Below are 14,576 nucleotides of genomic sequence, written 5' to 3'. Positions count from 1 at the left end.
GAATAAGACAGAACTCTTCCTGGAGCTTATTGCCATGTTCAGCACATATAGGATGTTAATAAATGGAGGTGGAGAGGATAAATGAATAAATCGGGAACAGAAGGGAAAAAAACCCCAAGAAGCCATCTCCTTAGGCTTGCATGTATTGGAGTCCTTGGCTGATTGGTTCAGTAGTTAACAATCCTTTACATTTCTGTAGCATTCACGAAAGGCTTTCATACCTCTTACTCGTGTGTTCTATACACCACTCTTAGAGCCAGATACCTAGGACGGACTGAGTCTCAGTAGCATCAAATGATGGCAGAGCTAGAACTCAACTCCCAGTATCTCGATTTCTGGGTCAGGATTCTCTCCATTGCTTCTTAATATCTACAAATGAGGCCAAACTTGTGGACTATATTTGGATAGGCTGTCACCAATCACTGGGGGTCCTGGACACAGTGTGCCTGTCTCTATGCCAAACTAGCCCAAGACTTGGCAAGAGAGTCTGGAGCACATGTCCTGGGATTCACGCCCGAAGGACGTCAATCCACATGCACTCAGACACACATACTCACACACATACATACACTCTGTCTCTCTCTCACATATATATATATATATATCTGTCCTATATATATATTCTACATGAATTCCAGCTACCAGGGTGTCCCCTTATGTGCACAATCACATATGATACACATTTAATTGTGTATCACTTATTCACATGTAATTGTGTGTATACATATTCACATACATGCATATACACATATAAATGTGCTTATTCAAATATTGAAGTATACTTAAATATGTGCTCATCTATTCACAAATACCCATATATAATTGCATAACTGAAAATAATATACTTCATTCCCTCTTAAGAACTTTTACTTATTCTTATGTATATGTGTGCACACAGATATCTGTGCATCCCCACTTACTTACTTGTACATGTAGAACCACAGAAGCAGACATACTTATGCTCATACCTGTACTTGGCCATAACATTTCTCTTTAAAGCTACCTGTTTCAATATCTTTTTAAATTTTTTATTTTTTTTTTTAATTTTTTTTATTTATTTATTTATGATAGTCACAGAGAGAGAGAGAGAGAGGCAGAGACACAGGCAGAGGGAGAAGCAGGCTCCATGCACCGGGAGCCTGATGTGGGATTCGATCCCGGGTCTCCAGGATCGCGCCCTGGGCCAAAGGCAGGCGCCAAACCGCTGCGCCACCCAGGGATCCCCCTGTTTCAATATCTTTAAGCTACCATGTACATATACACATACCTATGTGTACATTTGCACAAATATACAAGCCCACAGTATACACATGTGCATAAACACTGCACAGAGATGCTGCTGCATAAGCACTTAATACACACTTATGTGTGTCCAGACAAGCTGGATGGATTCTTCTAGGTTCTAGCTCCAGATCCTTCTCTTGTAGCCTGCCACAGGGGCTGCTCTAGTTCAGGACCCGCTTCTCTCTTCTCTCTTTTCCATTCCCATTACAACCCTACCTTTATTTTCTGTGTAGACTCAATGAAAGTGTCTGGTAAGGTCAGATGAAGGGCTGGCAGCTTCAGCCTTCCCCTCATTGGGAATGGATAGAGACCCCTGTTGCTTTTCTGGCTGCCTCTCTGTGCTCTCAGGTCTGTTAGCTCCGGTGAATAAAGCCAGGCCCTGGGAGGCAGACAATCAGGCCTGGGGACTCCAGCTGTTTATAGAGCTGCTATGCACTCCTGCTGCTCTTGGAGAACAAACACAGCCTGGAAAGTTTCTGGCATTGGGACTATGTCCATATTACCACGGGCCCAGGAGGCACAGCTAGCTCTTTGCGTGGTTGGTGAGGTAGAGTCCTGGGCTGGAAGGCTATTCAGTGAAGTTGCCTTTCATCTCTGATTTCCTTATGATGAAAGGAAACAAGTAGAGGCTGGGAAATTCCAAACATCCAGGAATTAAATATTTATATTTGGCTCAAGAGAAGATGGGCTTTGGGGTGAGATAAGATCTGAGTTCAAATTCTATCTCTGCCACTGATCAGTTGTGTGACTTGATACAAGTCACTTAACCTTTCTGAGCCTCATATTACTTATCTATAAAATGGGGATAACATTTCCTGCCCCCTGGAGATTGTGGTGAGCTCGGAATGAGATGATATATGCAGAAGTGCTCCACACTCTGCCTGGCACACAGTAGCATTTAAGGCGTGGTGTGGCTCTTGTTTTTAAGATGAGTCCAGTCTTACTCTCCAAGCATATTCTGCACGACAAGAAAGGAGGTTTGAATGGGGAAAGTGGTTCAAAGGGTTTGGTGGGTGGGATCTAGGTGAGAAAGAAGCTGAGGGGGAGGGGAAGTGTTGGCCACTTGGAAGAGCGTCAGACCTGGGGTTTTGTCACACTTGCTCTGTACTTTGTGGCCTTGCTCAAGTGATGTCCCCACTCTAGCCGTCATATTCCCTCTCTGTAAAATGAAGGACTGCCTTAGACAATTTCTTCAGGTTTTCTTCTAGTTCTGAGATATTAGGTTATGTTTTTCTGAAATCATCTGCAAAGTAAATTAAACGCGTATAGATAACTAAGGACCCAGTGGAAAAAAGTCACGGTATTATGGAATGTACAAGCTGAAAATGGTAACTCCTATTCTGAATTAACATTAAGTAATAAGGAGAAAACTGTGTCACCTGTGGACCACTCCCAAGGAGGCACATCATTGCCAATTCTTCATTCCTCGTCTGAGGATTCTGTATCTCCACCGCAGGGGGCCACGCCCTCCCCAGGCTTCCCTTGGGGCTCTTCCCATGTTCCATCTGTTCTGTTTTCCCCTGAGGTGTGCTAAGCCTGGCACGATGTGAGGTTGGGTTTCTACTTCTGATAATAGTTAGGTGGTTGCTTAAGTGTGCTGTGTGGGTCTGTGGTCTGTCGGCTTCCTGAGTCATTGCCTTTTGATGTTATGGCAGTGTGGGGCACTGCAAACACCTTCTATGGGTTAGGAGAACAGGATCTTCATCCTTGCCTGGTAGCTAACTAGTTCTGTGATACAATGTGTCCAAATCTATTTCTTTAGCTGGAAACTGGGGGACATAGTGTTTACCCTGTCTACTGTGTAGAGAGTGGTTGGAAGACCTAGTATTTAGTGAAGGAATCAGATGAGAGAGTGGGCATGAAATATGTTGAAAATTATGAGTAGTATTTAATAGTAATAGCTGACATTCACTGTGTGTGTACTTTGTTTCAAGCACCATGCTTGGCACTTTCTGCACTTTATTTTATTTTATTTTATTTTATTTTATTTTTTTACTTTCTGCACTTTATCTCTGAATCCTCACCACATGTGGCAAGGTGGATGCTACTGGTACTCCACTCTACAGATGAGGAGAGACTGACTCAGGCTACTCTGCCCCAGGTCATAGAGCTGAACCTCATGTTTTGCTTGGCCATGGAAAACTGTGTCCTAATTGCTACACTATCTCTCTAGAGAGCAAAATGTAGCGGGAGTGAAGTCTAGAAAGGTAGGCAGGAGACATGGGAGAGGGGAAAACGGAGATTCAAGGTCACACAGATGATTAGTGATAGCTCTGAGGTCACCATCATCATCTTCATCATCAGCATTATCATGGGAAACATTAAGAGCACTTACAAAAAGCATTTACTGTGACAAAAACTGTCTTGCACTTAATTTCCACCCATGATACCTCGATGAGGTCAATATATTAGTCACCATTGGGATTTTACAGATGGGGAAATTTAGGCTTAAAGACATGAAGAAAAGTGGATTCTCATATATAGTGGAGAATATATATATTCTCATATATAGTCTCACATAGAGACTATGTGATACCAGAGCCTGGCTGGTAACCACCACACAAAATAAAGGCAAACTGCTATTCTTTTTAAGAGAGAGAGAGGAGGGGGAGGGGGTAAAGAGAAGAAATGAGAGAGAGAATCTTAAGCAGGCTCCACGATCTCTCTCTTCTCTCTCTCTTTGACCTGAGCCAAAATCAAGAGTCAGATGCTTAACTGACTAGGCCAGGTGCCCCAAACTGCTGTTCTTTTAGGAGGAATCTGTGTCAAGGAAATAGATCTATGTGTGGCCATTGTAGGGAAACAGGTTAGGGTGGGCTGGAATGCTCTTCCAGGTGGTTGTGGTGGTTCCAGGTGGTTGGGGGTGGTTAGGGTGCTCTTCCTGCTGGAAGAGCAGGAATGTACACCTGTTCTTAAATAACCAAGTTCTTTACATAGCTGGGTGGTCCTTGACCTAATCTGATAACCATGTATCATTCTAGAAGAGTGCAAGTATCAACACTCACCACATAGAGAGTATGAATAATTCAAGTGTCAATGTGCTTCTGATTTGGGAGGAACAAGAAGAAAAGCATTAGGAGCTCTTAAGACATCCATTCAAAGTGTGGAAAAACTTGCCTTTTTGACCTGGATACCCAGTGAAAAGCAGTCATATTTGTTCCTAGTCAACAGGTGGGATCATCTCCATTTGGAGATAATAGACCTTTTCATTTTAGGGAATTTTTTTTATCATTTGTCCTTTGGATGTGAGCAGGGTCTACTTGACTTTATTAAGACAGGTCTCTTTGCAAAAGGACAGATTTTGGACCATTTGCCCCACAATCTATAGAGATCAGTGATTTTTGCTAGTCTGGGGCTGAAAGATTAGATCTACTCTCCATAAATGCTTAGGACTCAATCATTGTACGAATCAACAGACAATACACTTGATTTGGTTTATTTATTTAAAAAAGTTATTGAGTACTCATTATTAAATCACTGTTCCAGCTGCTGAGGTTACCACAGGAAATGAGACAAGATTCCACCCCAGAAATAACTTATATTATAGCAAGAGCAGGAATGAATAAGCAGACCATTAACCGTGTTACTTGTGAGTGGTAAGTGCTATTATGGGAACTGTAAAATGTGTCATGAGAATGGGTGGAAAGAACTCCTCGTAGCCTTGGGTCAAGCACACAGGTGAACTCACACACATACACACGTGTTTGAGTGTGCGGGCTGCTTCTGCAGGTAATTCTAGCATAGACTTAAAGGGGAATAGGAATCAGCAAGGGAAGGGGGGCTAGTGTGGGTGCTCTAGGCAGAGTCCTCAATGGCATCAACACAGAGACACACCTGTCTAGAGAACTCTTAGGCGTTTCCATTTTCCAGAAGAGGAAGTGAGCGAGAGAAGAGTTGAAGCAGGGCAGAATCACGGAGGACCTTCTAAGCTTTTCAAAGGAATTGGGGCTTAATGGTGAAGCTGAGGGGGAGCCACCAGGGAGGTGTAGAAGCTGGATGATGGTGGGGTTAGATCTGTATTTTAGAAAGACCAGCCTGTGAGAAAGAAGGATAGTAGTGGAGCAAGATGAGAGTTAAGGCTCTTTTGCAGTAATGTGAATAAGCCCCATGGAAGCCTGAACTAGCCAGGGGCAAGGGATGTCTAGAAATGGGTAGCTGTTTTTGCTTTTTTTTTTTTTTAAGATTTTTATTTATTTATTTATTCATTCGAGAGAGACAGACAGACAGAGAGAGAGAGAGAGACAGAGACAGGCAGAGGAAGAAGCTTCATGCAGGGAGCTTGATGTGAGACTCGATCTCAGATCCCGGGATCACATCCTGAGCTGAAGGCAGACGCTCAACTGCTGAGCCACCCAGGCATCTCTAGAAATGGGTAGTTTAGAGGATTTCCTGGCAGTAACATCTGTCTATAGGACTTGATGATTAGCTGGCTGCTCTCATTTGGCTCATAAAGAGATGACTTTAGGCTGCTTAAATTGTTTTCTCATGAGCTAGATCACTCCCTTCAAAGCAAGTACAATTGACTTTTGTTTTGTTTTGTTTTCAAGGATTGGGAAAAATTTTAAAGTATCATTGCATCTATTTATAATCACAAATGTATCATTTGCTCCTTGCAGAAATTCAAAAAATAGGGAAAGACTGAAAGAAGAAAATTAAAAATTATCCATAAGTCTGCAAGCCAGGGATAACTGCTATTAATATTTTGGTATTTTTCCTTCTAGTCTTTTTTTCCAGTATAGCTGGTTTATTTTAAACTTTTTACTATGCGAATTTTGAAATATACACAAAAGCTGAGAGAAGAGTTGAATCAACCCAAAAGACCCACTGCGGCTTCTGTAAGCAGTCTTCTGCTATTGCATAGTTGAATTGTAAACTTACATGCAGCTCTTTACATTTTCTTTTTTTTTTTTTTAAGATTTTATTTTTTCATGAGAGACACACACAGAGAGGCAGAGACATAGGCGGATGGAGAAGCAGGCTCCCTTACAAGGGGCTTGATGTGGGACTAGATCCCAGGACTCCAGGATCACACCCTGAGCCACCCAGGCAACCCTATAATTTTGTTTCTGCATCCTGGGTGTTTGGCGTGTGCTAGCCCTGCTGGCTCTTTGAGAATTTGCAGGTGTATGTCTTCACCCCAAACATTGAATAGGAGAGCAAAAATGCCTAAGTCGCATGGTATGTACTGGAGATCTGAAAAAACACCAGATTCCCCACCTTCTTGGGGAAACTCCATGCAGAGCGTACATATTTCTGGGAGAGAGATGTCCTCAGCAGGAAATAGCAGCCCATATTTTGATTCACTCACCATAGTTGTCTCAGCAATGGAACCAAAGCTGTTGATGAAAATGTTGCAGCTCACATTCACCGGGGGACCTGCCAATCAAGAGAGATTCCTGCTTAGCTCCATGGCCCAGAAGAAACCCACAGGATAGGACCCATTCCCAGAACAGTGACTTCAGGGATGGATTCCTCTTGGCAGAGGAGACCCTTGCTTGCCCTCCACACCAACCCTGAGCAGCAGGGACTCCCAGCCACATCACTATGCCAGATTCCCTGGTCCCCAAGTGAGCATCAGGTACAGAACACCAGAGGCTGAACTGAGATGTACTTTCATTAACACAGGATGATTCATCATCCTGCCATATGGTTGAAATCCCTTCTCCAAACCCCATCGGCTGCCTTCTAATTTGTGGCTGAAATGTATTTACGGCTCCAACATTTGGAGGCCATCTTGGGAATCGCAAGGAACAGCAAGTTCCTTGCCTTGAACTTATGAACCAAGAGATTGCCTGAAAGGGCGTTGATGGGAATTACCAGCTGAAGAATCCAGAGGGAACCTTGGGGGAAGTCCGTAAGTCTTTATTAAATACATTTCAGACAAACTTTTTAAATTCTACTGCAAAGGTTAGGAAAGAAATGAAGGAACATTTGTCTTTGGGATCCCATTGTTAGGGGGCCTCTGTCAATCTTTTCATTTTATACTGTGCTGTGCTAAGAGTGTTCTCGATACCATCTCTATATCCTCTCAACAACTCCAGAAGAGGACATGGTTATTACCTCCACTTTGCAGGTGAAGAAACAGGATCAGAGAAGCCACACAGCCAGCATATGGTTAAGCCAGAGTTTGAGTTCAGATTTCTCTAATTCCAAAGCTGGTTGTACTTGGAGGAAAGAGATTCAGAGAAATGAAGGGGCATGTTCAAGGTCACAGAGTGGCGGACTCCAGGATTTTAAGCACTGGGCTTCTACATGAACTGACAAGGGGGCTGAGATAAAATATCCACAGAGAAATGTGAGACCATGGGATAGATTGCTATAAGCAGGAGGAGTTTAGGTATAAGAGAGGTTCTGGGGAACAAGGCATTAGGAAAGACCTCATGAAGGTGATAAACCTTGAGCTGACCTTGAAGGCAGGTAAGACTTGGATAATAAATAGCTCATCATCCTTCACATGAAGATTGCAATGGGCAATCTGTGAATTTTTCAGGTCTGCTTTTTTGTTAATCCCCATGAGGTCCTGAGTGAGCCATGGCAAAATTACTGTCCCTGCTATGGAGCAGAGAGTTTTAATAACTTACTTGGGCTTATTTATCAAGCATGTGGTAGAGCCAGGACTCACACCCAAGTTTTCTGACAGTGGAAAGAAGGGAGCAGATGTCTTTGTGTCTTCTGTTACCTCTTTAAAAAAGTAGCCCAAACATTTTACCCAAACTCAGTCAGTTTCCTTCTTTTCAGAAATCTTGGTGTGGAGGAAGGGACTCAGTTTTAAGGTAGGATCCAAGTTTTCCCTCCAAGGTTGTGCCAGGCTCCCTGGGTTTTCAATACTCATTGGCTATTTTATTTAGGTGCGTCTTACTTCCTGTTTCTGGGTTACAATTTCCCCATAAGTCTGGGAGAGTAGTGCATGATCTTGGTAGACACTTTGAGCTCCTTTGGTTTGGAATTCCCGTATGGAAGTTATCCATGTGAATTACGTGGTTACAGTATTTCAGGGCTGGAAGGTTTCTTAAAGGTCACCTTATCAATTTCTTCCCAAAGTACTGTCTGTAGTAGAATAACCTGGGGCATAATTTAAACTGCAGATTCCTTGGCCCAACCCCAGACCCAGTGAACCCAGATCTCCGGAAATTAGCCCAGAATGTATTGTTTAATGAGCTACCCGGGTGATTCTCACACACAGCCAAGTTTAGGAACCACTGTTGTAGTGGCACCAGCTGCCCATTCAAGGCTGAACACCCCAGTGATGGGGAACTCATTTTGTCTTGAGTAGCTCTTTCCATAGTTGGATACTTCTGTCTGCTAAAACATTTCCCTTATGCTGAGTGAAAATCAGCCTCCTTGTCACTTCCACCTAAACAAAGACCCATTAAATTTTTCCCCTCATTTAGACTCAGACCCAGGCTTTTCTTTTCATTCAGTCTCATACCATTAAGATGCCCCAAAGAGTTACTGCCAGTGCCTTGAAATGACGCACTCAGAGTTCCCACCCAGGCCCTGCAAGCATCTGGTGCTGTGACTCCCATATAAATTAGATCCTGATTTATGTGTGTGAGAGGGCGCCAGCCAAAGGGACCCCATGGGGAGGTGCGGTTCATTGATATAAATCTGAAATTAAATTATCCTCGAGAAAATTACAATCCGGCCGCCTTTGGCAGCAGGATAATGTATATATTTCATTAAATATTAAAGTTTAATTTTGCTTTTGTGTATGTGTTTGTATTAGGCTGTGCCCCAATCCTGGGAGCCATTATCCTATACAAAGTCTTAAAGAAGATACAGACTATCAGAGCTAGAAGGTCTGAAGCCCTACTGGATCCTTCTGCAGATGCAGAAACAAAGGCCCAGATATGTCAAGTGATGTACTTCGGGTCACGCTATCAGGTCAGTGGTGGGAGGACTGGACTCCAGTGTTAGCATGCTTTACTTCCGTATTCTGATTTGCATTGCCACTGTGTTCTGCAGACTGAGCTTGCTGTTCCCTGCCATCCTGATCTTCAGGAGAGTCAAGAGCAGGCAAGATTTCTGGTGTTTGAAGGAAACTGCTGGGTGATTAATCACTCTGTGGAGTTTCCAAACAATGCAGACCTCTTCCTCTTGTGTTAGGGTTACAGAGGCCTTATGTGCATGGCCTTTTCAGGAACTCTGTGTTTGTAAGCTCTGTGGCTTTTGGAAGTCTTATTTGTGCCTTGAGTGGAAGTGTAAAAGGACCTTGGGACTCAGGGGCAGAAGAACCTTCATGCCAATGTTTCACCTCTTACCACAAGGCAGAGTGGTGAAACCTTGCTTCCCAGTTTTAGAGGGTAGGGTGGAGGGGGGGGGGGGTGTCCTAGAAGATTTACCTTGCTCAGGGCCTGACTTAGAGGAGACTGAAGGGAGTAGAGACACTGCAGGTTTGGGAAGTGACTAAGACATTATCTAGTGCTGTAGATTTGGGGACCAGATGTTCAAAGGAAGGCTCCCAGATGGGGATAGGGAGGAGAAGAGCCCTGATTCAATAATTTTATAGTCTGAGCAAAATTTTATTTCTTAAAACTGTCCATTGCTAAGCAAATTAACAAGTAAATAAATTAATGAATGAATAAACAAATCAACAAATCACTAGCATTATACCAAGAATTGAGTAAATGTAGCTGAGTGAAAATCCCTAATCTAGATGGCATCTCTTGGGAAAGTCACTTAACTGCCCTATGCCTTTGCATATATTTTGGTTCCTTCGTTCATTCATTTGTTTTTGAAAGGATTCCTGAGGGCCATCTATGTGCCAAGTACAGTGCTATGCACAAAGGATAACTAACTAATACATGAACGCTGTATGGTACACATGCAACGAACGGGATTCCTCTCTCAGGAGAGTTGGACACTCCGGATGGGGTTCCGAGAGAGCCCACCAGGGGGCGTGGTGAGCTGGAATTCGGGAAAACTGAAGGCAGCACTGGAGGCAACCTGGTTGGTCATTGTTCTTGACCATGTTTGGCCAATGGAGTTTCTAAAAGGTGTCATTTAGCTGCCAACTTGGAAGACTTCCTAGAAAACCCTCAAGTCTTATCTCGGAAGGTCTGCTGCCCAGGGCCTGTATTCCTACCTGGCAGCTACCTTAGCACCTGACAAGTGGCTGCCCTTAGATGAGCCTGTGCTTTCTGTTTTTTTCTTATCCCGGTCCCGCTTCACTCATGTGCCATACATGATCCCTCTGGGTGTTTGAGGTTGTGACCCTGGTGACAGGCATGGTCTCAGGCACTATGGCAGGAACACTGGTCATGATTTACCTGTTCTTGAGGGAACCATGGTCATGCTAAGGATGCTGGGAGATAGGGCCCAGGGAGAAGGGGTCAGAGGAGCCTAGAGGTAGAGAGCAGTGGGAGGTGGGCCCCAAAAAACCAACCCCTATGCATTTCACAGAGCACTTTCCATTTGCAGAGCACTCTGAGAAGGGTACTTGGAGAAGGGGGAGCCAGGTAAGCAAATATTAGGAAGCTGTCACTAGCTGTCACATCCCTTGTTTGGTCTTGGACTTGAGCCGAAAGGAACAGTGAGGAAGGGCATCTGGAATCAAGAATTGATTAGGAGGCTGGCAGTTGATCCTTGAAATAAGATTTTAAAGGGGTACTGGAAGGAAGGTCAGAGAGCTTGGGGTCCCAGGGAGCTCCTTACAATCGTACCTATAGAACTCTGCTTGGCAGTTTGGGATTGCTGCAACTTCTTTGGGTATCCACAGACATGACGAAGGGAACCTGTCTCCTCTGGTAGCAGACGTCAGGGTCTCGTAGAGCCCTTCAGAGCTGAAAGAAGCTTCTTAGAGCACGCTGGTGAGGATGTGTAAATTGGTCACCCACAGGGCATATCTGGCTCACAAACATGTTTTTTTTTGAATTCACATGTTTTAGGAATCAGGAAATTTTGCCTAAATCTTGATTTCTGGCTCTTCTTAGAGTACTGGATGATTAGGAAACATGAGGCCCTAATTCCTGTAGGGTAACTGTGGCCTGGGGCTAAGGAGAGGCTGTGCCCTTTCGAGGAGGAGACTGTACCTCTGTTTCTCCATAGTGGCTACAACTCCCTTTGGCCTCACTTTGGGCTCACCTTACTTGTTATCCCTGGAGCCATTTGAAATTGTGACTCTGATTTAGACCAGACCCCTCCCCCCCTTTTTTTTAAAGATCTTTACTTATTTATTTGACAGAAAGAGAGAGTGAGAGCATGAGTGCACATGTGCAAACAGCAGGAGCAGCAGAGGGAGAGGGAGACTTCCTGCTGAGTAGGGAACCCAAGGCAGGGCTGGATTCCAGGGTCCTGGGATCATGACCTGAGCCAAAGGCAGATGCTTAACCGACTGAGCCACCTAGGAGCCCCTAGACTGGACTATTTCAAAATTATATACTAATCCTTGGGAACTTTCAGCAGATGAATTTTAGTTGGAAGTTTCTTCTCTAAAACAAATAACAGTAAACTGCTTGGAGGAAAAGTGAGGGTGGGCTTGCTCATTATTCCCTGTGTCCCTTTTTTGGGCACATGGTGGAAACCTGAGAACTCCATGAAGCATAGTTTATTTATTTTTATTTATTTTTATTTTTTAAATTTTTATTTATTTATGATAGTCACAGAGAGAGAAAGAGAGAGGCAGAGACATAGGCAGAGGGAGAAGCAGGCTCCATGCACCGGAAGCCCGATGTGGGATTCGATCCCAGGTCTCCAGGATCGCGCCCTGGGCCAAAGGCAGGAGCCAAACCGCTGTGCCACCCAGGGATCCCTGAAGCATAGTTTATAACCCACAGATACATCCAACTCTATCACTGCAGAGATGAGGAACTGAGGCCCAGAGAAAGGAAGAGGCTTATCAAAGTTCAGAGTATACGTTTGCACCTGAAGCAAAACATGAACCCCTTTCTCCATATTCCATATTTGTCTGTCTATTACACCAGAGGGAGCAAATAGGTTTTCATTCACATACTAACTCCTGGCAGCCAGAGGTACTGTTGAGCTGGGTTCTCTGAAGCTTTGTTTGGGCTTGGTGGGGAGAAGACAGAACAATGTCTGCATCTGGGAAAGAGTCGGAGTCATACCATGTGTTTGCCATCTGCGTACAATACCATGCTGTTTGCTTCTGTAATTTAGGAAAGCAGATCCCTGAGAATCTGGAAGGAAAGTTTTCTCTACCTTTGAAGTTAGGCCTGATCCTGGCATCATATCCAGAGGTTCTCCCCATTAGCTTATCCAGGAAATCCGAGGGTGACATGGGCTTGGGTGCAGAGCGGGCAGCTTCAGCCTCCTTGGAAGCAGCAAGGCTAAGAAAAGAGAGGAAAGCAGAGGGTTAATGATGGCCTTGTGATCATATCCCAGCCTTGCCCAGATCCAAGAACCACCAGAGTGTTCTCAGCCTAGGAAATGTGGGTCCTTAATGAGGAAAGGCCAGGTTAAATTATTTGGCCAGACATCAGCCAACATGGAATCCTGTCAGGCAGCTGCCTGTCTCATGCTGTGGAGAAGCTGCTGCCTCTTTAGGTTGCATCTCTGGGGTTTTGTGCAATCATACTCGGCTGCTGGGCCTACCTGGGAGGAGATTGAAGGGTCAACTTCCCCCGAGGCCTAGCCCCGTGTTTTGAGTGACTGCACTGTCATGGGTCTGGGGAATAGCACATCTAGAGAGAATCTTAGAGATCTAATAGTTCAGCCTTTCCCCAAAGTTTCTCTTCAGAATCAGTCACTAATTAAAAAAAAATGTTGCCCAAGTCAAATGCATTGGGGAACAGAAATTTAATCAGGCATCTTTACCTCGAGTCTTCTCAGAAGCTTTAACAAGCTTAGAGGCCTATACTTATGGGACTACCATCTCATGAAACATATACTTTAGAAAATGCTCAGTTGGGAAAATTGAGGTATAGTTAGTGGAAGAGAACAATGTAGGTCCCAGAGTAAATCAGTCTGCCTCAGTGTATCAGGATTGGGGGATTCAAGGCTGCTGGAGTGCTTCACACTGTTTCTGTCACCAACCCCCATCCCCCACTCCCACGTGACACTGTGGTTTCGGGTCCTCATTCATGCCATAGCATGAATTACTGAGTCTAAGGACAGTGGCTGTCCCCCTGCCACAATCTCAAAGGTGGATAGATTTCTAAAGTAGTCAAGATTGAAAGCTGAAGGGTGAAAGAACAATCATTCAGGTTCTTTGGGCAACTGAGCTTTCCCAGTCCTGAAATTGTACCAGGAGATAGCTGGATCAAGTGCAACCCTGGGGTGTGGTGCTGTCAGCAGCTGGTAAGTTGAAGGATGTGCATGCATAGAGGGATGAGTGTGTGCACATACACACACACACGTGTGTGTGTGTGTGTTGCATAAGATGGGAACTTCTGTCACCTAGCCAAGTAGGACATTGTGTTCCCCAAGGATATGCACTCAACCTCTCTTGTTCTTCACCTTGGTTTGTTTCTGATCTCACAGCTGTAATGGTTTAAGTGATCACCTTTAATGGATGACTTTCAAATCTGTATCTCTGCCTGGCTGCTCAGGAAGCCCCCTTTCCTCCTGTGCAAACACCTGCAGGGCATGTCTATCTAGACGTCCTGTGCCTCAAATTCATCTCCCAAACTGAATGCCATAGCTTCCTCTCTGAACCAGCTCCTCCAGAGCACACTTCCCCAGACAGCACCAGCGTCTGTCCACTGGCTAGGTCTACAAGCTCCAGAGCCATCTTGTCTCCTTGTCGCCTTTTCCTCTCATCCCCTCATTCACCAGGTCCTGGACTGTGCTACCTTGTAATATAGTTACTTGTGTTTGCATTTGAAGACCAGGAATCATGGTGGTTTTTTTTTTTTAAGATTTTAAAAATCTATTTATTCATTCATGAGAGAGAGAGAGAGAGAGGCAGAGACACAGACAGAGGGAGAAACAGGCTCCATGCAGGGAGCCCAATGTGGGACTCCATCCTGGGTCTCCAGGATCAGGCCCTGGGCCAAAGGCAGACGCTCAACCACCGAGCCACCCGGGCTGCCCAATCATGGTGTTTTCATTTATTGTTTATTTGTTCTTTTAATCTCCTGCTATATCTATCACGTATCTCAAACATAATTGGTGCTCAGTGATTGCACAGTGAATGAATGAATGAATACTATGCTACTTTAATTAAACAAATATTCTGGTTAGGAGGGTATTCATAAATATTCATGTATGGACTAACAATTTTAAAGTAATTATGCTATTATTTCCAGTAATGAAGAATACTGAAAGCAATCTGGTATTCCTGTGCAGGTTCAGAAGGCATTTCAGGATTATTCAGACACTCATGTTATGTCACC

General features: G+C 44.3%; 1 protein-coding gene across 1 annotated transcript in view; it reads right to left on the bottom strand.

Moving 5' to 3' along the window:
* Positions 1-13,972, bottom strand: part of GLRA1 (glycine receptor alpha 1) — a 51,491-nt gene extending 37,519 nt beyond the window's left edge. Inside the window, exons 1-3 of the mRNA XM_038535459.1 lie at positions 13,897-13,972; positions 12,442-12,588; positions 6,593-6,660 (exon numbers count right to left, since the gene is read on the bottom strand). Coding sequence (XP_038391387.1) covers positions 6,593-6,660; positions 12,442-12,588; positions 13,897-13,972 — 291 coding nt within the window. The remainder of the gene's footprint in view (positions 1-6,592; positions 6,661-12,441; positions 12,589-13,896) is intronic.
* Positions 13,973-14,576: the final 604 nt, after the last annotated feature.

The sequence above is a fragment of the Canis lupus genome, chromosome 4 (assembly GCF_011100685.1).
Source record: "Canis lupus familiaris isolate Mischka breed German Shepherd chromosome 4, alternate assembly UU_Cfam_GSD_1.0, whole genome shotgun sequence".
In the NCBI taxonomy this organism is placed as follows: Eukaryota; Metazoa; Chordata; class Mammalia; order Carnivora; family Canidae; genus Canis; species Canis lupus.
The sequence above is the reverse complement of the archived record's forward strand: the minus strand, read 5'-3'. Positions and strand labels throughout refer to the sequence as shown.